Genomic DNA, 26,652 nt, shown 5'->3' on the forward strand with positions numbered 1-26,652 from the left:
ATTAAATGTCCAATATATATGTTCCTTTACCGTGGTTGGCGACAGTAAGTGAAGAATTCGCTCAAAAAACAGCTCAACGGTTGAAAAATATTATTTTGCTTCAAACGTGCGTGTTGTGTTCTCTACGACAACATTAATGCCATCCTCTCGAAAAGATTTTCTACCCCAACATTCTATCTAAATATCTTGGAGACTATTCACATTTGGTTGAGGACGCCTTCTCTATTTAAACAGAGGAAATTATTCTTAGGTTTGAACGTGATTAACCTTTAAGATCTTCGAAAATACCAAACGGTGCTTCATTTTAATCACTTCTCTGCTTTTTTTTTCACCCATGAACAGAACGCAACATAACTTTATTTTAATAATGTACATATTTTTGATTTTTCCTTTTTAAATCCCGGATACAGTATTGAAAAAGCGAGGCCGAAACCGGTCAGATGACCCCCCCCTCTTTATTTTATTTTTCTCATTCTTCCTCCTTTTTTTAAAACGTGTTTTTCGTATTTTACTTTTAGTCATGAATAATAATAAAAATCGTCTCTTCAAGATTGCAATATATATATATATATATATATATATATATATATATATATATATATATATATATATATATATATATATGTTACATGATAAGGGCTGTCCCCTTTTCATGTAAGTATAAAAATGGAGAATTTAGTTTAAAATGAAAATGAATGGCATAGGCGAAATTCGAACCTCGTAATCTAGTTTAGAAATAGATTACGTGTGAGAATTTAAAAATGTAAAACAAAACATTTGTTTAGAAATAGATAAATATTTCAAGAAAAGAATGTGAGCTGTCAAGTTTATTATGAAATTTTAAATTGAAACAATGCAGCTTATAAGATAATGTTTTAACATATTGAATATAGGTTAAAATTCCTTTTGTAGAAATAGAAAAAGCTTGGACACGTATGTCCAGGAAACGTGAAAGAATGCACATGTTTCAACATGTGTATGACGTCACGGAAAATAGAACGTTCTAAAATAGAGAAAAACTTTAGTTAGAGTTAGACAGTCAGTGAGGGACAGTCAGTGAAGAAACTCAGAGGGAGTCAGACGTCTGAAGCGAGACGTCACTTCAGGAAAAAATGTGAGACTTTGAATTCTTGGTGATGGAACGGCCGGTCGTGAAGAATAAACCATCAAGTGTTTTTGTAAAGCTCGTCTTGTGTCTTATGTTTCTTATACAAAGGTAAAGTCCAATTGTATTATATATTTGTGTTATATGTATTTACATACACGTCTCAACATCATAATGCCGAACTGTCTGAACACTATATCCCTTCATCTCCAAGAGTTTCTTTTTCTCCTTCTTCCATCAGCAAGATCTAAGAAAGAACATTTTAAAATATAAGAATCATAATATGAACAATCTCACTAAGTCTCTTGTACAACAACTTATACAATAAAATGAACATCTCTATCTCTCTCTGAGTCTTCAACATCCCTCACTGTAATAAGACTCTCTAAGACTATCCCTCTCTCAAGACAAAGACTCTTAATAACTCTTCCTAAGACTCTTAAAATGAAACCCCCGATATGCAACATATATATATATATATATATATATATATATATATATATATATATATATATATATATATATAGGTCTGGTTGAATATTAGCACTAAACTCCGCATAATCTTTCTCATTTTCTTGCGTTATCCGCGAGAAAGTAGAGAAATCCACCAAATGTACTAATGTTTTTAACCCACATAGACCGTCTTCAGGTTCTGTGGTATAGTGACTGTTCATTGGTGAATTGACTTCTTGTTTAAGAAGCTCAATGTAATTACAGAGCAATATAGAGAATAGATGACAAAAAGTTATATTATCCATTCTTTTTAAAGTTCATCATTCGCGTCACATGTGTACTGCTATATGGATATCTGGTAATAGGCTATTTCGGCACTTGTGTGCATTTTTTCACCATTTTCACCCCAAACAAGGCACAGTGCCACTTTGATGTAGGGGGGGGACTACTATCGGGGACATAAGTTGCAGGGATACTATGTAGGTAGTTGAGCAGCAAAATGCCTGTTCACATTGAACTTGAACTTCTGCATGTCAGTACAGTTGGGAAAACAGGAACCTGGAAGGGAGTTCCAGAGTTTAGCAGTTCTGGGGAAGAAACTCTTAGAGTAGAAGGCCTTCTTACATCTAGGGATGTCTATTGTGTAGGGGTGGGATTTTGTTAATTGTCGGGTTTGTCGGGGGTATTTATGTCGACGGTGTACAAGGGGTTGTACATGCTAAAAATGTTGGACTTTACTGCCATCGAACGTTTATATATACCCATTGAACACTTTGAAGTTTACTGAAACAGGTTCCTGTCCGGTTCTACAATTCCTTAGGTGTGTTTTCCAAGAAATCTCTCTATTTTGCACGTTCATCGTGCCATGATGAGTTTTATTACTGCTACTGCTGCTGTTGTTGGCGTGTCACAATCGATATTCCATCAGTCGCGACTGACAGCTACGCCACGACGAGGCCTGTAATAGATAACGCGTGTTCTTCGTACATTCGAACTTATAACAATGCATGTGCTTTACTGGTCTCCAACTTCCCTTCTTAATAAGCAGTTCAGTTGATAATAATTCTGCGATGGTGAATCTTTGTAAAACACTGCAGTAGTATTTTATACATACACATGTTTCGATATGTACGTTCTTTAAGCTTTTCATGGAGTTTTTAAAGCGTGCATTGATGGTACTGCTTGGTAGTTGCTGTCGAATTGTATGGACATGAAGTGACATTTTTTTTTATATAAGAGTGTCATCACTTATCAAGGCCAGAAGACCACACACGAATAGGGTTCAGTGAGTGCAAATTAATCACTGAGACTACAGCGTAGTGATCGTTAGTGGTGGAATTTTATTTAAGAGGGCAGCTCAATAAGAATTTGTTTACATTAAACTTGAAGACGGCCATATTGTAACACTGAAAAACAGACCAGTGGAACTCAGTTTTAGGAAAATTTTATGAAAGAAGATTTGTTCATGATATTTTAGAATTAGCATAAATAGAGAGGGGGGAATTTTTGATAGTGGTTTTAGCTAGACGAGTGTTTTGTGAAAGATTGGCGGGATGTGGCTATTGTGAGGACTTACCCATGCACTAAAGATGAACCATTCCTAACTGTAGAAATAGACTAGTGATGGGAAGATTCCAATATTTTCGCCAATTCCAATACAATTACCGATTCCAAACTAATTTCCCGATTCCGATACAATTACCGATTCCGATTCCGAATCTTTATACATCTCTAAATACTTAATTATAAAGTTGATACCCCCCCGATTACCGTAAAACATATGTGCAGATATTTACTCAAACATAAAAACACACTTGTTGGAGATGATCTATGGATTTTAGTTTTACTGGTTGTTCGAAATCAATAAATATTTATCATTTTATTATTACTACTAACAACTGTGGAAGTTTTTCTTTCAAACAAAATCAAATAAAATAAAAAAATAAAAATAATTGAAAGAATTGTTCTTGGCATCCGAAAATATATGCCATTTTTTCCGATTCTGATATCGATTCCGATACCCCAAAAAGTTCCGATTCCCGATTCTGATTCCGAATCGTCCCAACACTAAAATAGACCGAGAGGTACGACTCTCTGTGTGATCTGCTAACTTCGCAGTTTACATTAGTCAACGTTCCCACCTGCACAATTAGTCCGACAGAAACTAGACCATTTTGGTGTCCTTTTTGCTGTTGGACATGCAAAATGTTCTGTGTTTTCCTAGAGGTCCACACTCCCATGCCTTGCCTCCCTGTTTTTGGAAGGAGCAAGTTTATCGATTGTTGCCTGATGCGCACTCACCGGGAAATGCTAACGGGGCTATTCAGGCATATTTTTGCAGAGCCAAAGTGCTCCATTTTTTTTTTTTTTTAGCACTAACTCATTTTTCCACCTTCTAACCTTGTGTCACATCCTCTCGCGGTTGCCTGTTAACTTCGTAGTACGCCATCTTGGCGGAATGTGCTACGGCGGTGTTTTTGTTTTAATATAGTTTATTTTTCTAACCCATATCCGTGTCCGTGGTTTTCCTTAGTGACCACAACAGAGCCAGACGAGCACTTACCATAAAAATACCGATAGAGTTAAGACAAGCTCGCAACGTCAACGTCTTTTATGTGAGAAAGAGGTATTTTTATGTATTTGTTGTTGTTGTTGTTGTTGTTGTTTTTCTTTGTGAACTTAATAAGCTCACACACATCGGTCACTTGTGTTTGTGTTAGGTAGTACGGTAGAAAAGTTGAGCGATACAAAATGATTCAATCGGTTGAACAACATTATGTGTTAGCAGAAAAGGATACGTGGTGTACAAAGGCCCTTCATGGCTACATACAAAAATAAGAAAAGGTGTGTTTGTATTACAATCTACAGAGGTACGAAAAAGTTGACCAAAACAAATAAATAACAAATAAAGGCTACCAAAGGCAAGATAAGTTACTTTTCTACCTAACTGAATAAGATTTTAGTGTTTTTTTTTTCTTTTTTTTTTCTTTTTTTATTTTATGATTTAATGTGAAATGTCTATTCGGTTTAAAAAAAAACAAAAAAAAAACAAGTAATATTGAGCGCTGCCGGAGAATAAGAAAAATGGCCGTGAGGTTTTTCATGTTGATGTTTTGAGGTCTTTACAGGAGATCCCTGGAGTTATTTTTTTTTTATTTTTTATTTTTTTATTTTATTTATTTAATTTTTAAATATGAGCTGAACTAATAGGATCAAGAGGATGGTAGTAAGTATTTTCGCTAATTTTCTTTTCGTCTTTTGAAAATTTATCAGTGTAAAGATAACGCCGATGTTTAAACCGGGAATCTTAGTCACAACCGACCATGAAAGTTCAACGCTCTTATTATATCGGTCAGCTTGCTTGCTGCTAAACTGTAGGAGAAATATATCGACTTTTGAACAACCTTTTTGTATTCAGTTTTATTTACAATGTCAGTAACCTTAGCAGATTTCATACTTTTTTTTAGAGACGAATCTTGCTTATTACCTAAAGTAGAAATAGATATTTCCTACATCAAATAGATGAGCGAATATACATACATATTAGTGTTGAGATGATTAATCGGAATCGGGAATCGAATTTTGGAAATAATCGAAATCAGTATCGGAATCGGGATAATTACTATCTTATTTTTTATTGCAAAACAATTCTTTTAATTGTTTTTTTTTTGTTATTGTTTGAAACTAAAATTTCTATTGCTAATAATGAAATAATAAATATTTATTGTTTTCGAACTTCTTGTAAATCTAAAATGTATTCATCATGATAACGAAATTAGGTAAAATGGGCACAGATAAAAATGGTAAAAATGGATAATCTATTTATCTCATCTTATTTATTTTATTTTATATTCCATAAAAGTGAAAATGTGTGTGTGTGTGTGTGTGTGTGTGTGAGGACACTTCTCAACCTATATACGCAACGAAATTTTGATCTACAGTCTTGAAATTTGGTATATAGGATATTCAGATCTGTGGAAAATTTTATAATCGGTTTTCATCCATAAAAAAAAAAAACGGCTGCTAAGGGGAAAAAATTAGCAAATTGGTACGTGGGATCTATTTATCAACTGTTTCACGACTGCGCATGCGTGGTCGAGAAACATCACATCTTCTTTACGTTAAGAATAAGATTTTCAGAAAACACTTCGTAAAGGTCGTGTTGAGTTGGTGTTATGGTGATCGTACTTGGCTTAAGGTTTCGTATATATATATATATATATATATATATATATATATATATATATATATGTATATATATATATATTACAAGAAGTAAACTGTTTAGAAAGCAAACATAATACTCGCATGCACATGTCTCTTTCCAGATTTTCTTTACTTTATTTTTTTTAAAAGAAATTTAACATTACGTTTAATACCTACGGTATTTCTGTTTATAATCAATACGAATTCTGCATTTATTAAGATATAATATTTATGCGTATTGTACGACCGGGCAACGCCGGGTGTATATAATAGTCTTATCTTATCTTCTATAAAAGTGAGAATGTGTGTGTGTGTGTGTGTGTGTGTGTGTGTGTGAGGACACTTCTCAACCTATATACTCAACGAATTTTTCATCTACAGACTGGGAATTCGGTATATAGGATATTCAGACACGTAGAAAATTTTTAATCCGTTTTCATCCGATAAAAGGGTTGCTAAAGGGTCAAAATTGAAAAATTGGTACGCGGGATACATCGAATTTTTATGTGTGTTCAACTGTTTCGCGACTGCGCATGCGCGGTCATGAAACGTGACTGCTTCCGTATGTTAAGTATGAATTGGGTTGAAAACACTCTCTGAAAGCCATGTAAAGTTGTCTTAAGGTTCCGGTTTCGATCTCAGCTCGAGTATTTTTTTTTATACTTACAAGAACGAACTTTTTAGAAAAAACATAATACCTGCATACACATGTATCAGATTCTTTCTGTTTGTTTAACTTTATTTTTAAAAAGGAATTTAACATTACCTTTAACGGTATTTCTGTTTATAATAAATAAGAATTCTAAATTAATTAAAATATAATATTTATTTGCATTTTCGACAGGGCAACGTCGTGCTGCATGCTAGTACATTTATGAAAGTAAAAATTGTGCACACTCGCGTGTGTGAAGACACTTCTCAACATATATACTGCATGCGCATATTGTTCATAACATGTTAAGAATAAGAAGGTTTTGAAACACCTTTTTTAGATTGAGTTAAGTTGGCCTAATGGTTATCGTACTCAGTTCATTGTCTTTAGATTTCGATTTCAGCTCGAGTATTTTTTTTTTTTTTTTTTTTTTTTACTTTTATTACCGAGCAATGCCGGGTACATCTTCTAGTTAGTGAATATGGCACAAGTCAAAAAAATAGATAAAAATCCATTATGACTTTATCAAAACCTTGGATATACAAAGGGAAAACATTAAAAAGTTTGTCGACTTAAACATTATATCTCCATTTAAAGTAGATGTGAATTCGCCGATATTACTCCTTCCTACACACACACGCACTCAAAAAAAAAAAAAAAATGAAATTCTTCGTTTTGACGATTATATGATTTTAGTATCGGAATCGGAAATTATTAATTTTATTGCTGTTTTTATTAACGATAGTAACCGCATGGAAACGTCGCCTTTGTATTGAATTTTATCTACCTAAGTGGTAAAGGTTTCTTCCTTTGCACGCAAATACCTGCATTAAGTCGCCTCTTTTGTCGGGAGACATAAAAAAAATTATTTTAGTATTAAAATAATTTTTTTTACATACGTAAAAGGTTTTATTTAGAACGAATGACGTAAAATTCTCCAGGGAAACAGATATAAACAGGAACTCAAGAGAATCTGACATAAGCGACCAGATATTGGTCCGTTTTGTTTTGGATTTGAAACCAACGGTGCAGATGTTGTTCTGATTTTCTGTAGTACATACATTTGAGTGCTGAAACGCATCTGTACTTTGATTGCTCCCCGTTTCTTCTTTTCTACAAACTCTCACACAGACTTGATGTTGTTTGTCTCAGACTTTTTATATAATTCTATGGCGTGTGTTCTTTAGAATTGTCTGATCTATTTTCTGTTGTTGTTTTTTTTTTTTCTGCTTACTCGTTGGTCTAATCGTCTCCATCAATTCGATGTTCTGACACCTTATTGTAATAAGGCTCCTATTCCAATAGCTTCTTCACAGAACTGCAAACTTGTGGACGCCTCCCCCCCCCTGCTGACTATTCCCCCCCCCTATCAAGACTAAGGTCAATAGGAATCTCCTTTATTTGTGATAATCATCTTTCATTGTTGTTTGCTCCTTACATCGAGTGGCTTCATACATTGTCTGGAGCAATTTCCATGAAAAAATAACAGATATTATCATTCATTCATCGCCACTAAACTTCTTGCAAGTTCATCTCTTTTCAACACGAATTGATCGTGGATTATTATTGCTGCAACAGTTTTTATCCTATTCCCAGCCGCATAAGAAGCTCAGGACGACAAACGTTTGTAAAAAAAGGGCGTTTAGATGTATCGTACGCGCACGCGCGCGCATGCACACACATACACACACACACACACACACACACACACCTAATTTAACGCAATCTTGTGTCATCTTGCGAAAATGCCGGCGCAAATTTATCGTCAAGTCATAAAACGCGGGAGGTATTTACGCATTTTATTTTTTAAAAAAGAAATAAACGGGTCGTATATGACGAAAAATGCTATAACCTTTCCTGTCTTGCTAATATTGGAGGAACTCAACCTTCCTTGTAAGCCATTAACCACTTCTTTTTCTAAGAGAAAATTCTTTCCTCGAGACTAATTGATACACGAGTCTCGTCCTTTCCATCTTCCTTCCGTTTAGCATTTCACCTCCCGAATCGCACAAAAGGAATTTATTTCCGATCAGTGACCCAAAATTAATCACGTCCCCTTTTCTGATGTGTCTTAGTATTCAGATGCGGGTGTGTAAGCGTAAACTTGTAATGCTAAATTAAATAAAATAATGGAAAATTACATTAGAAATTAAGAGCAGAACGAAACCAACATGTACGGGACGTACATCATGAGAGGAAGTCCCACTTAGGTGTCAATGAGAATGACAGATAGCTGTTTCTGTCGACGAAGAAAACGACAGCCAATTGGGATCATGCAAGAAATCCTCTACGGTGAACTGAAGCGAATTGGTGCGTCAACATTTTTGGACCGTAATATTTAAAACTGGTTATGCTAAATTCAAATCCTATCGGATCTACCATTTTCATTTATGCGTTAATCAAGAAAAGAAAGGTATTAACCCACAACCCCACACCCACCGCAGTTTATGGATTAAGCAAGAACTCGTGTTCAGTAAATATAAGTATTGTGATTTGCTATTCTTTTTTAATCAGGCAACACCTGAGAACGGTAGTTTAGTTTGCAAAGGGGGAATTGTAGTGATTGCGAAAATAACTTGCTCCAGAAACGTGTTTCGCCAGATTACTTTGGATAAATGCTGCCAAACCCCTTCATCGCATCGATCCCCAACAGTTGTTTATTTACAACTAAGGCCTCGATGTCAACAGCCGGGATTTGCTCAACTGTCAGTTTTATTTTGCCCTTGTGAGGAGGTAAGTTCCGATCTCTCTTTGGCTGGTACAAGAGAGAGGTTAGTTCTATTTTGTTTTTTTCCTATAGATTAGTTCTTTTCGGTTTTCGAGCCGAGATCAAAGTGTAGAATCTGTCTGATTTGTTTAACATTTAAATTGTACTTTTCTTTCTTTTTTGTTTTTACAAATAATCAAAGTATCTGGTCTGCACTTGTTTGAAGATTAAAATCCTTCAAGACAGAGTCAATCTAAATTTTTGTTCCAATAAAGAGTACCTCCTTTTTAGAAGCTGGGTTTTTTCCTATATTAAAAACCGACCTTGTGCTTTCCTCTCTGAATAATCAACAACGGTCTCCATACTCTCTAGCTGAGCATAAAGCTAAACGAAAATCCATGAACAAAGTTTCTTTCCTAGAACTGCCCGCCTGTGAAACTCACTTTTCAGCTAATTGAAACATGGTTGTTTTCAAGTCCAATGTGAATAAGTTCTTCATGAGCTATCCTCTTAAATAATAGATTCTATCCAATTTCGACCTAATGTGAGTTGAGATTAATTTTCCATTTAATGAGTTGTAGACGACGAAACATGTGTTAGTGAATAATTATATATAAAAAATAATGCATAGGCCGCTTCCCATTTGGGAGTACCAAGTTGGTCAAAGGTAAAATTATTTCCAACTCGCATTTAAAAATGGACTTTCGTATAATTCATTCAAAAAAGTATTGCAAATATATATATATACTAGCAAAAGTACCCGTCGTTGACTGTCTGTTAAGGGGTCAAAGTTCAAAAGATCTTACTGTCCATTTACGTGAAATCACCTTTTTCTTCACCATATTCTCTCTGCTTCACTTTTTGTTATCAAGTAAGATCTTTGACTTACTTGCAGTTTCATCAAATACTTTTGTATGCAAAATCCGATCCCACATTTTGCTAATTCCTACCCTCTGATGAGAAGGAAAGTATTTCTTCGAAACTCCGCGGCTTAAGGACTATCCACTTAAGTGTTTCCTTTTCAGATTAAATATGTTTTTAACTCTTTTTCAAAGTGTTCTTAACATGTTTTAATAACTATTTGCTCTTATATATATATATATATGTGTATATATATATATTTGAGCTCCTTCAGCTATATTCGAAACCGAAACCAAAATGTATGAAGAATTCTTGGTAAAATTATTTATATGAAAAGAAAACTTCAACGCCATCTATAATATAAATCTCACATGTCTGTTTAAATGTATGTATATGTACGTCTCGCAAAAACTTTCGATAGAGGCAATTGATTTTCACGAGATCGGTATCATTTTGAAGCTCAACCCCATCGGATGACAAGTATCGAAAAATTGGCCCAAAACATTATTTCCTTCGTCCTCAACTGGCCACTTTTCTACAGGGAGGGGTCACTTTATTCGCCATTATTTTTGAAAGTCAGCCCCTCTTTTCGATTGTCTAACCTTAATGTCGTAATGGGCGTAACAGCTCACGCGTCACTTTTTTTCATGTTCTTTTTCTCCTTCGCGGTACGGGTTCGAGCCTGCCGGACTACTACCACTTTTTTTTTCTTTTTTTTTTTTTTTTTGCGCTCGCAATTTTCCATTTTTCTTTTTTTTTTTTTTTTTTTGCTCAACCAACAGCCTTACACACACCTCCATTTTCTCTTCCGCCTTCGCGTCACGGGTTCCAGCCTACCTACTACCACTTTTTTTCTCAACACACAGCTCCAAACACCCGGGAAACGTCGGGCAACGCCAGGCACCCAGGCTAATCAGCTAAAACCGAAACCAAAACTTACAAAGAATTCTTGGTAATAATAGAAATAGAAACCAAAAATTACAAAGAATTCTTGGTAAAATTATTTATTACAAGAAATAAAAGTCCATAACAATTAAACGACAGACACTTGGATGTAAGCGTGACACACAAAATAACATACGCGCTATCCTATTATTACTATATAGATATTATGGTTCTTGACTAAACACATACGCTATTATCGTCTAAAATAGCTCTACCAAAGCCAGGAACCACGCCACAATACTCTCAAAGAAGATAGATGAATAAGAAGCTGTTGTAGTTAAAACAAAACAATAGTGTGTGTTAATTTACCACTTGGCAAAGAATAATATATAATAGAAAATGAGGGAATATTTGCTCTATCAAGTCCTGAGAGTATAATTAACACTACTTGTTCACATACAACTTGGAAAGAGAAAAAAGTGGATTCATATCTTTTCAAGGGTTCTTAGTTTAAGTGGTAGAGCAGCCCCTTCCTTAAAAAAAAGGAAAAGAAAAAGAAAACACTAACTCTTATTACGCTCTCATAACCGTAACAGGACGTTCATTTGGTTTCGCCATTAAATTATTAAAAAAAAAAAAAAAAAAAAAAGGATGATGTGTCGTCGAATAAATGAACGCAATCTTCCATTATATGCGTTATTATTTTTTAGGGCAGAAGTTAGAGAAAAATTGTATACTGGTTATCTCCCTTGGTTTAACAATGCCACCATTTTTGTTCTATTTTCTTGTCTGATGAAGCATCGTTCTATATTATAGACTAAAATAGCATTGATCGTTTCAATTGATCATACAGATTATTGTCATTATAATTACGAGGTCACTGCCGAGATTTTTCGTCTATTTCAGTTATTTACTTTTTGCAAATTCCTGTATCTTTGTTGTGGCGTCGCTGTTTTCTGCCTTGGTTAATAATGAAAACATTCGTCTATCTTCCAAGTTGAATAAATAGATTCTAATCCTCTGCTTTTCCTCCCTCTCTCTTTCTCTCGCTTTCTACATGCGTGTCTCCTTTCCGCTTTTATTCTCTTATTCTCCTTTTCACTTCTCAACTCTTTCTTTCTCTAATCTCTCTCTCTCTATATATATATATATATATTAGTGGCCTGGCAAAGCGACAGGGGAGACAACCGGAGCAGCAAAACTGAAGCTGGCCTACAGTACACTATATATACAAATGCAGGCTAAGTTGGGCATATTTTATAAGTTTGAAAATATGTTATTTGTTGTGTGAGGAGAAATACAAACTGAAATAGAGAGAAGGAGAGTTTTAAAATATAATCTTAAAAAGATAAGATACAAGTTAGAAAAGCATTTCATCCAAGGCATGAAAATTGTTAAAAATATTTTTACTATAGGCTTTAAAAATAAAGGTACAAGATTCAATTTGAAATTTATTTATCTTCAAAGTGCACTTTTATAAATTTTACAACGTAAGGTATAAAAAATTAATTTAAATTGAATCAAAAAATTACCTTGGATTTATTTTATGTAATGTACATTTTGTTGCAATTTAAAAACATTATCTTTCATCTAGCAATTAATGATATAGATATTAAATTTTCAATGATATTTTTAAAAAGTGTAACAGAATGTACATTACATAAAATAAATCCAAGGTAATTTTTTGGTTCAATTTAAATTAAATTTTCATACCTTAACTTTATAAAAGTGCCCTTTGAAGAAAAATAAATTTCAAATTGAATCTTGTTAAACAAAATGTTTTATTTTTAAAGCCTATAGTAAAAACATTTTGTTTAACAATTTTCATGCCCTGGATGAAATTCTTTTCTAACATATATATATATTGAATTTTCACCCCAAACAAGGCACAGTGCCACTTTCAATTAGAGGGCTACTATCGAGGACAATTTGCAGGGGTTTAAACAAAATCACTAAAAGATAAATAAAGGAATCGTTTTTGGCTGCTGGAGTTAGGCACAATTTATTTTCGATTCCGGTACCCTCAAAAGTCCCCATTTTTCCAATCCCGATTAAGCGTCCTAACACTTATATATATATATATAGTCCTGGTCAAAATCATAAGACCACTTAAGAAAGTAAGCGTTTACGCATATTTTTTAATCAAACAAATGGTTGAAACTATTGCCAAAAGGGAAAATATGGTGGAAAAAAATGAAATCTGCTTCATTCGAAACCTTAACCCTGATCTAATAATTATTAAAAAAAAAAAAAAAACATTTTCACCTGGTCAAAATGATAAGACCACTGATAATTTATCTAACAAAAGGCAATTATAAATTACTAAAAAGGGTCTCAGTATTTAGTATAGCCTCCATTATTACGAATTACTTCAAAAATTCTCTTCGGCATGCTTGCGACTAAGTTTTTTTATCAGTTGCGAAGGAATTTTATCCCATGTACTGAAAACTGAATCAGAAAGTTCCTTTATCGAATCATACTGGGTTCCATCCTCGAACACTTCTTTTGCCATCTATCCCCAAATATTTTCAATGGGATTGAAGTCCGGAGAACATGCTGGATGATCTAACAATTCTATATTATTTGAAGAAAAATATTCTCGTGCTTGTTGAGAAGTGTGTATCGCAGCGTTGTCTTGCTGGAAAATCCAATTTCTTCCACACAGACGTGGACCTTCAATCCTGATAGAAGCATTTTCAAGCATTGAAATGTACTTCAATGATATTTGCCGGCATTTCACTACTTGCAACTTTAGGGTCACAGCTGACTCCACGATGCCGAGTTGAAAAAGTCTCTTTGGGCAAATTTTTATCATGCCAATAGTGTTGAAATCCATCTGGACCATATGGATGAAACTTTTTCTCATCGGAGAAAATTACATTTTCCCACTTCTCTTCATCTCAAGTCTGGTATTTGGCGGCATATTTAAGTTGGTTAGTTTTGAGCTGTTCAAGAAGACGTGGTTACTGCAGTCGCTTTAAATGATTGAAAACCTTCATTTTCAGATGCCTTCTGATGGCTTTAGGACTACATTCTGCTGCTGTTTGGCTTTTCAATTGACTTGAGCTCATACTGGAGTTTTTTTTTTAAACTCCTTCTGATACGGCGATCTAGTGATGGGGTTATTTTTTTTTTTTTGGTCGACCTGGACTCTTTTTGTGCCCATATTGATCTGGATTTCTAAAAAAAAATTGTGATGACCGTTTTGCTACGATTCACTTCGCTTGCAATGGATCTATGGGAGAGTCCACCCCTATTAAGCTCGAAGATCCTTCCTCTCTCAAACTCTGATAATGGTTTCCCTTTTGCCATTTATAATTTAGTAAGATGTTTTTATCCACTAACAAGTTGCTTTTAGTTACATAGAAAGCTTTTCGTATTCATTTTTTCAAAACAAGCCGATTTTATTAAAGTAGTCTTATCATTTTGACCATGTGAAAATGTTTTTTTTTTTTTTTTTAAATAATTATTAGATCAGGGTTAAGGTTTCTAATGAAGCAGATTTTATTTTTTTTTCCATCATATTTTCCCTTTTGGCAATAATTTCAACCATTTGTTTGATTATAAATTCGATAATATGCGTAAACGCAAGTAAACTTAAGAAGTACTTAAGTGGTCTTATGATTTTGACCAGGACTGTGTATATATATATATATATAATATATATATATATATATATATATATATATATATCTTTCTCTCTCAACGTTTTCTTGCTATCTTTCTCCTTCTCTCTCTCTCCCTCGTTCTCTTTTTTCTTTCTTGGTTTCACTCTCTTTGCTCCCGGCACCAAAGTCACCAGAGTTTAGGCCATTGTATAGGTGGTTTGTTTTCTGTTTACTAAGGTATGTCTAAGGTATGTCTAAGGTATGTCTCTGTACAGTTCTAGGAGGTCTATTCCAACGCGTTGAGAATGTGTTAGTTTATTGCTAATCGGCTAAGGTGCCTCTACCGGGAAATGCTGACAGGTCTGCCCAGGCATTTTTTTTGTAGGCCATAGTGTACTTCCTCTAGGGCGCTGTCTTTTCAAATCCCATTTTCCGACCATTGTGTCACATCATCTCGCCGGAGCTAAACAAACTCCATTCTCTATTATTCCCTTTCCTATCACTTTCCCTTTCTTTCATATCAATCTTCTTTCTTGTCTGCTCATTTCATTCGTACCATGTTTCTATAATCTCATACACTTGTTGTGGTTCTTAGAAATAATTTGCATCTCTTTCGATCTCCTTTTCCCTATCTTTCTCAATCTCTGTCGCTTTCCTTCTCTTTTACACAGATGTTTCTTCTCTCTGTTCTCGCACCTGCCAACAAGAAAAAAAAAGAAGAGCGATAAATAAAAAAACAAAAAAAAAAACAAAAGAACGATAAATAATGAATAAATAAAATTTCAAACCCAAATTTAAAGAAATACAGGTTGGCACGATAAAATTGTCACCCTAGAAAAGATGACATTATTCCATTTTCGTTTGATGAAAACCGGTTTTGTTTTATTGATGCAAACCATCTACTAGTTTGCGTACAAATCCCAAGAGCGATCGGAGCCTTCTATCATGTTTGAAAGTGACACAATATTCAACGAGCGAGAGTGAAGATGTGCCGCTATACAACTCATGCTCTCTACCGATCTAAGTTATGACAACAGGACCATTGCCAGCAACCTCAAAATGTATCGATGGATTACTACGAATAACAGGAACGTGATAAAAACAAAGTTTTCGGTCACGGTTATGGTCTTTGGTGTGGTTTCAAGTGAGAGCCACATCATGCCACCTCACATCTTTGAAGTCGGCTTAAAAGTCAACACCAAAGTGTACCTGGATGTGTTGAAGAGTATGGTTATTCCCTGGTGCAGTCAGGGAACTTCTGGCAGACACTAGGCGTGGCAGCAGGACTTGGCGCCGTTCCACAAGTTCAAAAAGATCCAGACTTGGTTTCAGGAGTGCTACGACTTTGTACCCTTCTCTCACTGATCCCCTCTTCTCCCCCTACCTGAATCGCTGAACTACTTCGTGTGATCATACGTCGAAAATATTACCAACATGACTTCCCACAACATCAAAACCAGCCTGATCGCCGCCATCCGCCGAGTATTCATCGAGATCTCACCGGCGCTTGTGGAAAAGGAATGCTTCCAGTTACGGACCCGCATCGAGGCAATGGTTGAGGCTGAAGGCTGCTACATTGAATAGATGTCAGCTCTACTACACAATCAAGTTATTTAATTAATTTTGTCAATAAAAGTTTTAAAATAAAACTAAGGTTGTTGTTTTTTTTAGGTCGACAAATTTATCGTTCCACCCTGTAGTGAAGATAACAAGAATATGATAAAGGCGACCGAAAAATTATTTTAAAAAGTACGAAAATCAATCAAAAATGTGTTTTATGCAATCAATATTAGATGTAAAGCAAATCGCACTATCAAAGTATTCACAGAATAAATAAATAATCGAAAAAGATGAAAACGAACCAGATGTTATTATTAAACTATGAATGAAACGAACCAGATGTTATTATTAAACTATGAATGAAAAGAAGTTAAAGAGGTAAAAATAATGAAAGTTGCAACAGAATAAAAAACATATGAAAAAGCATACAAAAAAGAAATGACATTAACAAGTTGAATGAATTAAAGAAAAGGAAAGCCAGGAAGAAAGAAGAACAGTACGGAAGAATAAATAAAAGTTTAAGGCGGAAAAAAAAAACAAAAAAAAAACGCGTATTAACCTTTTTCGGGAATTTATAAGAAACTCTTAGATTACTCAGACCCACAATGAGAACATGATTATTTTAACTTTAAGCCAATCCACGCGAGTCATAAAAAACAAGGGAGGCAATTACTGACTAATCTATGAGTCTTATAAATTTCAGCAGAGGTTAAGTTTTTTTGTTTTTTTTAAGGAATCCAATGATACAATTCAGAAGTGATGTTCTGACAAAGTGGAAAGAATTAGTGTTTTCTAAGTCAGATTCTATCCATCTAATACTTATCGGTGACTAATTTGTGACCTTGAAATTGTAATTTTTTTTTTCAAGTTTCTTTACGAAGTGGCTTCATGCCTTTTTGAGTCGATTTCCATAAGAAAAAAAAAAGTCTGCGCCCATTTGGCCTACGCGCTATTTTACACTTGAGCGTAACACGCCAATGTCACATCAAGTAATGCAACCTGTGAGCAGAGCTTGTATTCTAACGCAACTATATCGATATAGAAGAGAAAGTTTATTTAAATGTTTGGACATTATAGAAATCGATGCGGCCAGAGTTACAGAATCCAAATTAGTTTGAAGATGTGAGGAATTGCAATTCTCATACGAGAGAAAGTAGAGATTATATGGGTATAGCCAAGATTGTTTGCTCCTTTTTTACTTCCTGTCTTTGTTCCGCAGATGAAACGCCTGTAACAAGCAATGTTGGATACCTGTGTGGTGTGTGTATATATTCTGTGCATGTATACACGTGTATGTAACGAGTGTATGTAACACGTGTATGTAACGAGTGCCTTATTAAGTGTTCTTCATGCATGTATCTTTGTGTGATCGCCTCGTTTTCAAGATGTCACAAAACAACTCATCTGGTGCATGTTCCCATATAACGACAAATAAGGGACAAATAAAACATCTTTGTCTCTTGCCAGACAAAGTAAAACATACCTTCAAAAAAAGGGACGAATACCATTCTATGGAGTTACAGCATTCAGCCAATTAGGGAACACACTTGTTGGACAGAAAGCCGCAACGAAATTTCTACCACGAACAACAGACTTCTGGTTTATTTCGGCAACCTTTAATCCAAATGGTGTTCCCCGCTTGGAAAGGTTGAACGCTGATACAGTCATATCTACATCTTAATTATCGATCTTGCCCCTGCCGAGTGCCATCACATCTGTTGACCATCTTTCCCAGCTGTTCGTTACAGACTTAACTTACTTTATAAGGTGTCGCTACACTCGTTACGTCATTTATCTATATAAACCAAAAATCCTTGCCTAGTTTTTTGTCACGTTTATTATAAACGTGACATGTTGGAATTCGATATTATTAAACATTTTTCTAAACATTTTATTGTTTTACATATTTCTAGCTTAATTATTTCTACATTAAATTCCAGTTTTATTTCCAAACATTCTTCCGTTATCAAAACACTTCGTTATATCAATAATATTGTCACCAGATCAAATGTCGGTCAGTCACCTCTCTTCCCGGGGCATCCAACGTTACATGGGTGATAATATAATAGCAAGATATGGCCCTTTCTGATTAATGATTATCGTCCTCGTAGATAACGCGAATGCTCCCCCCTTTCCACATTTTAAGAACGGTTTTCTTGTCCGCTTGATCATGTCTAATTATCCAGCCAAATGGGCAACAGAAACCGGAAGTCAAAAAGAGCAGACATACTTGACTATAACTAGCTTGCTATAAGATAAGCGCGAAAAGATTAATTAAGAGCATTTTTTTAGAGAAAAAAAAAAACAAAAAAACAACGGTGTGTATTACTAAAAATGAATACTTTTACTTGGCAAAGTAATAAAAAATGCAGAAAATGGTAAATACACGGAACGAGGAGTTTTGTAAGATGTTATTTCTAGGAAAATTGCTCGAGTGATCACACTGTATACTAAGCTCCGTCAATACTTTTCTCTGCGAACTGATTTCCAGGGTTTCTGTCTTAATGCAACCAAGCCGATGTCACCTCGAAACGAGGAAACTGGAGAAAGTGAAAAAGAGCATTGATTACCTTCTGTGATCAAAGAAGGAATAAAAAGAAATCCAGGATGTTTTAATCTGTATAGACTTGCCTACATGACCCGCAAGAGAACAATGACTGTTTTAACTTTTGCCTTATCAATGAAACATTTAAATAGACAAGGGAAACAACTAATGAGTATGAGTGTCATAAATTCCAGCAAAGGTTAAGTTTTTCAAGGAATTCCATGAAACCATTTATATTTTCCACCGAGTATATCAAGGCCCAATAGGATCCAATTACTGATTACTGCTATCATTTATATGGATTTAATTAAAAACAAAGCCCTATAAAAAGATCAATTACAACATTTCCCGAGTAACAGTGGTAGTATTAATCTTATTTCTGAATTGTTGAAATGAGGATTGATAATTCGTATTATTTGGATTAGTCTCATCTCATTATTTGTTCTCTTCTTAAATGTTATTTTCATAACATTTCGGTTGATGTAACCTCCGACCTTCTTCCGGTGTACATGGTTTAACCACGGCTACCGAGAGAGTAGGTCAGTTAACATGACAGCATGACGTCATTTCCTGATCAACATGTAGGCATAGAAAGTTTTCGGTGTTCAACCACGTGGTCATAACAAATATTTTTCGTTGCCTTAGATTGTGTGTGTTTTTATTCTCCTAAAGAGAAAAAATAATTCTCCATTTAAAGAATTATATAATTGCAATTATTGTAATAATTGCACATTGGGATTATTTTAATCTAACAAATTATAATAGTAAGTGGGTTGTTTTTGAATTTTTATATCTATTGAAGGAAGTCGAATAGTTCATTTTGTTTATTTTTTTAAACTGCAAAACAATTTTTATACGAGAATATTTTTCAGTCTGTTTTTTTTTAAATAAAACTTTTTATTGAGTATTTCCAAATATTTTAAAGTTAGAAGCATTTTCCACGACAGTTTTTTTCTTTTTAACTAACATAATTGATGATTTCAATATTTTAGTACCGGGCGTAATTTATTTCTTTGAAATATATTTAAAACTTACAGGTTTTTGTTTATTTGTTTATTTGTTTGTTTTATAACATTTTATCTGTAAATAATTTGTATGACTGAAATGGGAAATAAAATAGGAAATTTTCTATTCTCTCGAACATTATTCACTTTATTGTTTAAATTATTTATTCTCTCGGACACTTTATTCATACGAACACAAATTCATCTTAAAAATTCATTAACTAATCATCATCATCAACAACAACAACAACAACAGCAACAACAACAACAACAACAACAACAATAATAATAATAATAATAATAATAATAATAAAGGTACTTAATGGAGAACGTGAGCCCTGCATAAACGGGTTTTAATTTAATGGTTGCTCACTTAAAATCATATACGCAAAAGGTTTTCATTGATTTATTTAAACACGAAAACATTTTCGAAGGTATTATTGGAAGCAAAAAAAGGGGCAAAAGCATTATTTGAATATGTATGAAAAAATAAATGTAACAAAAAAAATGTTTAGTGTGGGAAATATAATAATAAAAATAAATTAAAATGAAATGAAAATAAAAACTAGAGAAATAAAAGTATGAATCAAATTGAATTAAAGAAATAAAATAAATGTTTACTATATTTTCTTAGTTTTTAACGTTCACATTATAGTATGATTGTCTTTTAGTAAATATGTGAACTTCATTTCCGTATTCATTTATTCTGCATTGATATGAAAATGAAGACTATAGCGGAGTATAGGATTCCTAACCATGTAACTGATGAAAATACGCTACACATTTTGATGAAAAACATGGGTGAAAATGAACAGAAAAAAAAAACAGAAAACCAAAATATTAAATTAAAAGTAATAGTTATTTAAATATTTCAATATATAACCTTGTGCGGGAAAATCCAGCTGAGTAGAAGTCCAAAGTAATTCGTAATTGTATTTTGAGTGTCGCCCGAATTGAGGATTGAACCTTTAACCTCCAGAAAGGCGTAACTTACAACTGAATTTTACCAGTACGCTACAATTTCAGACCTGTATACAAACATTTATTTTGTATCGGCGATTTTTTCCATAGCACCGTGGAATTTCCGTTCTAGACATACGTAAACAACAAAGATGGTAAAATGAGTTTCAGAGCTGTGAACATGACTACACAGTTGAAATTTGCATAAAATCCTGCCTTTTACAGCCAGAGTAACTTACTCTCAGATTGTCTATTAAAATTAAAAATACTCTAAACGGCATTGGTATATCTGTCCGAGATATTTTCAAAGTCATGAAAAATCTTGATACAAGGAAGGCAACTGGTCCTGACAATATTCCAGTCATTGTGCTAAAGAAACTGCTACCACAAACTAGCTCCAATTCTCATACAACTGTGCAATCGTTACCTGGAAGAGAAATGCTTCCCATTTGCTTGGAAAAGTTCGACTGCCAACCTAGTATTTAAAAACATTGGAGATTGGTTTTCTGCATCTCAGTATCGATCGATCAGTCCCATGTGCGTCATTAGTATGTTGTTGGAATCCGTGATAAACCAATACGTTGTTAGCCATTTCAAAAAAAAAAAAAAAAAAAAAAAAGAAGCAATCTACTCAGTGGCATGCAAAATGGATTTCGTCCAACAAGACTGATATGGGCAACTTGTATTCAAAAGTCCTTCCCATGATTAGAAAATCTTAACTACATCTATATTACTTTCCGGGATGTTGCCAAGCTACTTTTGAATCTCGATGCTAATGCAACAGATCTAGAAAAAATTCAAGTCATTGTGCTCAAAAATTGCAACCGGAACTAACTATGAGTTTTACAGGCCAATTAGGTTTCAGGGATCGTAGAAAATAAGCAAGATGAAAGAGACGAATTTGGGTTGACATAGGTTGACTTTCGATGCACGTGGCATCGTTAAACAAATAGATAATATATCGAAGTTGTTTGGTTTACCGTCATAACTTTGATTTTAATATAGTGAAATATTCATTTTTTTTCTGTTATTGAAACCTAATTGATCAAATTTTAAAAAGCTCCAATTCGCATAATCGTTGTTTAAAGGAGATTTACTACAAATCTATTTTTTTCATTTTTTAAATGCTGTTTAATCGAACAACAAAGTTTTAAATTACCTAAGTAAAGTCAATCTGCTTAGTAACAAGCAATATGGATTTCGGCCGGCAAGATCAGCAGCTGAAATGTTGACTGTAATACCACACAGACTCACAAATTCATAGACGAGGGTTCCGGCTCAAGGGCGATAACTCTTGAAATATAAAAGGCCTTTGATCGAGTCTGGCACTAGTGTTTGTCTCACAATATTTTTTTCAATGGAATATACTGAAATGCCTTTTCTCATAGGTCTATGGAAATAACTGTTGGTGAAGCACATACAATCAATGTTGCGTTCGTCAAGAATACATTACGGGCACAACCACAGCCAGCGTAAATAGAAAGTCGTTCTACTAAAGTCATGAGACCTGCTGACGTCACGGTATAAAGTACAATGGCCATCGTCGATTTCGGTTTACATTCTCAAAAAAATTGCCGAGGGATTTATTAAAACTTATCCAAAAGTTATATTTTATTTTCCGAAAGATAAAGAATTAAATTACATTTGAACATATGCAATTAAAGGGGAGTATTTTTGTCAGGAAAATATTGTAGTGGCGTGATATATTTTTTAAAGGTGTATTTAATTATTAATTTTTCAATAAGATTTTTTACTATCCTTATAATGCAGCAAACATTTTGTTGAACTAAATAACGACAAAACAAAGACAGGCTCGCAACGTCTCTTCTGTGGGAGAGAGGCTGCAGGGAAGAGAAAAGGGCATCCCTCACTAAACCACGAAGTCTATTTTGTATTCTGTCAATGCAGGATAGACTGCTTTTAGCAGCTCCTGCCCAGATGTTGCAGCAGTACTCCATCCTTGGACGTACTTGGCTTTTATACAGATAGAGAATTGCATCAGTAGTAAGATATCTTCTAGAGCAGTAGAAGGATCCCACCATTTTCCCAGCGTCCTTGGCAACAGACCTGATGTACGTGTTCTATTTCAGATCAGGAGTAAAGGTCAAACCCAGAAGCTTGTCAAAACATGGAGCCTCCCCAAGACGATGGAATGGAAGACTTTCATGAAATCCGTTGCTAAAGTCGCTGGAAAAATGGTTAAATCATTTAGCGAAAAAATAACCCATAAAAAACTAGCAACATATCTTCTGTAAAAGAGAGAGAGAGAGAGAGAGAGAGAGAGAGAGAGAGAGAGAGAAGAAGAAGAAATCACTTCCTATTAGATTTCGAAGTCGTTTATGTTTAGCAATACCTCTCAGTATTCATTCAGATGTGACAGACGCATATGTAAAACGGTAGCCTCATCCTTCTGCAAAATTTGGATTTTTGCGTCTAACTACGATCTTTAAATTTGTTGCGCATGCGTTCTTGTGTTTGAGTCGACGTAATACTGCTGATGGTTTCTTTCAAACTCTGCGACCACAATGTATGGATGAGATTACAAATAAAAGTTAAAACTGGATGAATCGGAAAAGTTTTAGACACATTTCAAGTCCTCATATCTGCATAACTACGAATGGTAGTAAGATGACAGTGGTGCTATTTTAAAGCTAAATGCATTAAGGTTTTTTGTAAGGCTATTGTTTTTTTTTTGTTGTTGTTTTTTGTTTTATTTTTTAAAATTTCTTTGCAGATCCATTAATGGCGTTCACTCAATCAGAAAAGGCGTTTTGTGTGCTTGGATTTGCAAAAACTGGATCAAGGATACGTTCAGCGGACTCCTAGATCTCCAGATCTGCTTAACTACGAATGGTAATAAGATGACAGTGGTGCTATTTTAAAGCTAAATGCATAAAGGTTTTGTAAAGCTATTGATGTATTTCATTTCTTTTCAGATTCTTATCCTTAGTAGTTCTCGAGATATTCAATGTCAAAATGTGGCCAAGACTTTTGGAACAACCTGTATTGTAATTGGATATTTCGAATTTAACTTTTGTTGATTGTTAGGTTATATTGTAGAATGCTGACAACTAGCCAGTTTGCTAGTTTAATGGGTAGTTAATGGATCGTCTAGTGACGAGTTTAATGTTTAATGTTTTAATGTGCTAGTTTAATGGGTAGTTAATGGATCATCTAGTGAAATGTAAACAACTCGGTCGATAAAGTATAAGATTAAAAACCATAAATGTTATAAATACTAATAATATAAAAAGAATTCAAGTATAAGTAACGAATTTATTCCTATTGACAAAATGTAAAAATTGTAAACATATTAGGTTGAGAAGAAAGTTCTTACGGAATTTAAAATTTTTATTTCAAATGATGTAGTTTCAAATAAGCTTTCGTTATAATAACTTTACTTTGTACATCATTTTAAAGAGCGTTTTTCGATCAATCCAATCGTTTAAATTACCATTGTTTTAAAACAATTATGTTTTCTTTTCAGAACAAAATGGGAAAAAGCAAATTCGCACAGTTTTCTTATTTCAATTCAAGTTAGGCCAAGAAGCTGCTGAAACAGCTCGCTATATCAACGAAGCTTTTGGCCCAGGAACCACTATTGATCACACAACACAATGGTGGTTTAAGAAATTTCATGGCGACGAGAGTTTTGAAGATAATGAGCGTAGTGATCGGCCATCGAATGTTGACTACGATCAATTAAGAGGCTTAATCTAAGCCAATCCACGCACAACTGTTCGAGAACTTGATTCTTAAATAGACGTAGCATATACAATGATTTCTAAACACTTGAGAGAGATTGGAAAGACAAAAAACTAGGTAAACGAGTGCCTCATCAATTGAACGACAACTAAAAGAAACGCTATATATATTATTTAATTGGAATTCATTATTGAGATGAGTAATATTTATTTATTGCGGACTATGATCTTCAGCTTTCTTAGTTGTTGTTTCACGACGTTTCGGCCAACTATTCCTCTGGCCTTCGCCAGAGGAATAGTTGGCCAAAACGTGGGAAGACGACAACAACTATGGATCACAGTAATTGCTGAGAATGAAGTTAGGAGATTCGGAGTTCCTATCCCATCGCGGTTACCACTTGACGAAGGCCAGATGAATAGTTGGCCAAAACGTCGTTGAACAACAACTAAGAAAGATGAGGATAATAGTCCGCAATGAATAAATTAACAAAAGAAAAGCTGTTATGAAGTGTCATCTTCTCTTCTTTTACGCAACGAGAACGACCCGTTTCTGAAATAGGTTGTGACTTTCGATGAAAAGTAGGTCCTTTACGACAACCGACGACGTTCATCTCAGTGGTTAGACGCCAACGAAGCTCCACGATACTTCCCGAAGCCAGACTTGCACCAAAAGAAAGTCATACTGACTGTTTGGTGGTCTGCGATCATCTCATTTATTACAGTATTTTTTAATGATAACTTTCTGCGTAAAAATGCTTCAAAAACCTAAGCGATATCAAAAACGTCTTCAGCGACTTCATCGTCACCAGAACGCAAGATTTTTTATGTTACAGACATAAATGCACTTGTTTTGCGTTGGCAAGAGCGTGTTGATTCTGATGGTGCGTATTTCGATCAATAAATTTTTGAGCCGAGACATGTTTGTCTGAATTTAAAAGTTAAAAACCGCAAGAACTTTCTTGTCAGCTTGATAGCATTATAGAAAATATTATGGACAGAATTATTACTAACGGGTAATGGCTGAATGAATAAGTTTTTAAAACAGATGAGTGAAGAAAAAAAAACGAATGAAAAATAGTTTAAAAAATGAGGCAGAGAATGAAAAATTGAAAAAGAAAGCCAAAAACGAATGAATTCAAGTTGAAAAGAAGACTAAAAATGAATGAAATAAAAATGTTAAAAAATATATATAAAAAAATGAGTGAAATATTAACTTATTGGAAAACAAATAATGAATAAAGAAAAGTTCAAAGAAGTTGAAAGAAAGAATGAAAAGAAAGAAAAAAACAAGATGAAGAAATCAAAGAATAAATAACGTATGAAAAATAACGAAAGAAAAAAAAATACTCAAGAAAAGATGAAAGAAAATTGATGGACGAAATACAGAAAAAAAGAAAAGAAGAATCAAACGAAATTGAAAATAAGAGAAAAATGGGAAAATAAAAAATAAAAAATAAAAAATAAACGAGCGAAAATTCAACGAAAGATGAAAGAATTTAAAAAAAAATAATGAATGAAACTTTGACACCCAATGAAAATAGAATGAAAAAGAAAACTAGCGGGGAAAAAGAAAATTAAATAAAGAAAAAAGAAAGAAAATGTTGATGAAAAGATGAAAGAAAACTGATGAACGAAGTAAAAAGAAAAAGAAGAAATGAACGAAACTGAAAAAGAGAAAAAATGAAAAATAATAATAAAAAATTAACAAGCGAAAATTCAGCGAAAGATAAAAAAAGAATTTTTTAAAAAGTAATGAAACTTTAACAATGAATTAAAGGAGAATGAAAAAAATATATATTAAAAAAAGAAAGAATTAAACAATAGCAATGCCGTAAAAGATGGAAGAAAGAATTAAAGGTGGAAAAAATGAAAAAAAGAAAAAAAAATGAAAGAATATAAATTGAAGAAAAGTTCGATGAAAAAGAAATATCGCTCAAGAAAAAAGCGAAAAAAAAAGGGAAAGGATTAAAGAATGAAAGTCCAGAAAATAATGAAAACCAGAAAGAATAAAGGAAATAAAGAAAATGGCGAATAAAGTAAAATGTTAAAAATGATAAGAATCTTATTGTTTAAATGTCAGGCTGAACTCAGCAGTTGACGCATTGTTCAGATTCGTGTCAAGATGATCTTACCCACCCCCTTCGCGAACCCAAATTTTAACCCCTAGCCCACATCGCCGCAATTGCTCCCATTTTTGTCTCCCTTATTTTCCTTTTGCTGTGATTTCTTCATTTTTAAGATGCGCCGTCGGTCGGTCACGCTGAAGTTTAAGGTAGCATTTTTGTCGATCTGTCACGCTTATATTTGCTTCCATTTTTAACTCCATTATTTTCTTTTTACTGTGATGTCTTCATTTTTAAAAGCGTCGGTTGGTCGGTCAATCATTCACGTTGAAAATTGAG

The 26,652-nt window shown here is 33.9% G+C and overlaps 1 protein-coding gene and 1 long non-coding RNA gene across 2 annotated transcripts in view; one reads left to right on the plus strand and one right to left on the minus strand.

Moving 5' to 3' along the window:
- Positions 1-973: 973 nt before the first annotated feature.
- LOC145291486 (histone-lysine N-methyltransferase SETMAR-like) lies at positions 974-25,413 on the plus strand. The gene is made up of 3 exons (XM_080137370.1): positions 974-1,216; positions 23,281-23,399; positions 24,034-25,413. Exons 1-3 carry the CDS (start codon positions 1,137-1,139, stop codon positions 24,264-24,266), a joined length of 432 nt encoding a protein of 143 aa, XP_079993496.1. The 5' UTR covers positions 974-1,136; the 3' UTR covers positions 24,267-25,413.
- Positions 13,120-26,652, minus strand: part of LOC145291487 (uncharacterized) — a 93,102-nt gene continuing 79,569 nt past the window's right edge. Inside the window, exon 2 of the long non-coding RNA XR_013869423.1 lies at positions 13,120-15,173. This is a non-coding gene — a long non-coding RNA (uncharacterized LOC145291487). The remainder of the gene's footprint in view (positions 15,174-26,652) is intronic.

Source organism: Euprymna scolopes, chromosome 12 (genome assembly GCF_053919585.1).
Source record: "Euprymna scolopes isolate OS-2025 chromosome 12, ASM5391958v1, whole genome shotgun sequence".
Classification (NCBI taxonomy): domain Eukaryota; kingdom Metazoa; phylum Mollusca; class Cephalopoda; order Sepiida; family Sepiolidae; genus Euprymna; species Euprymna scolopes.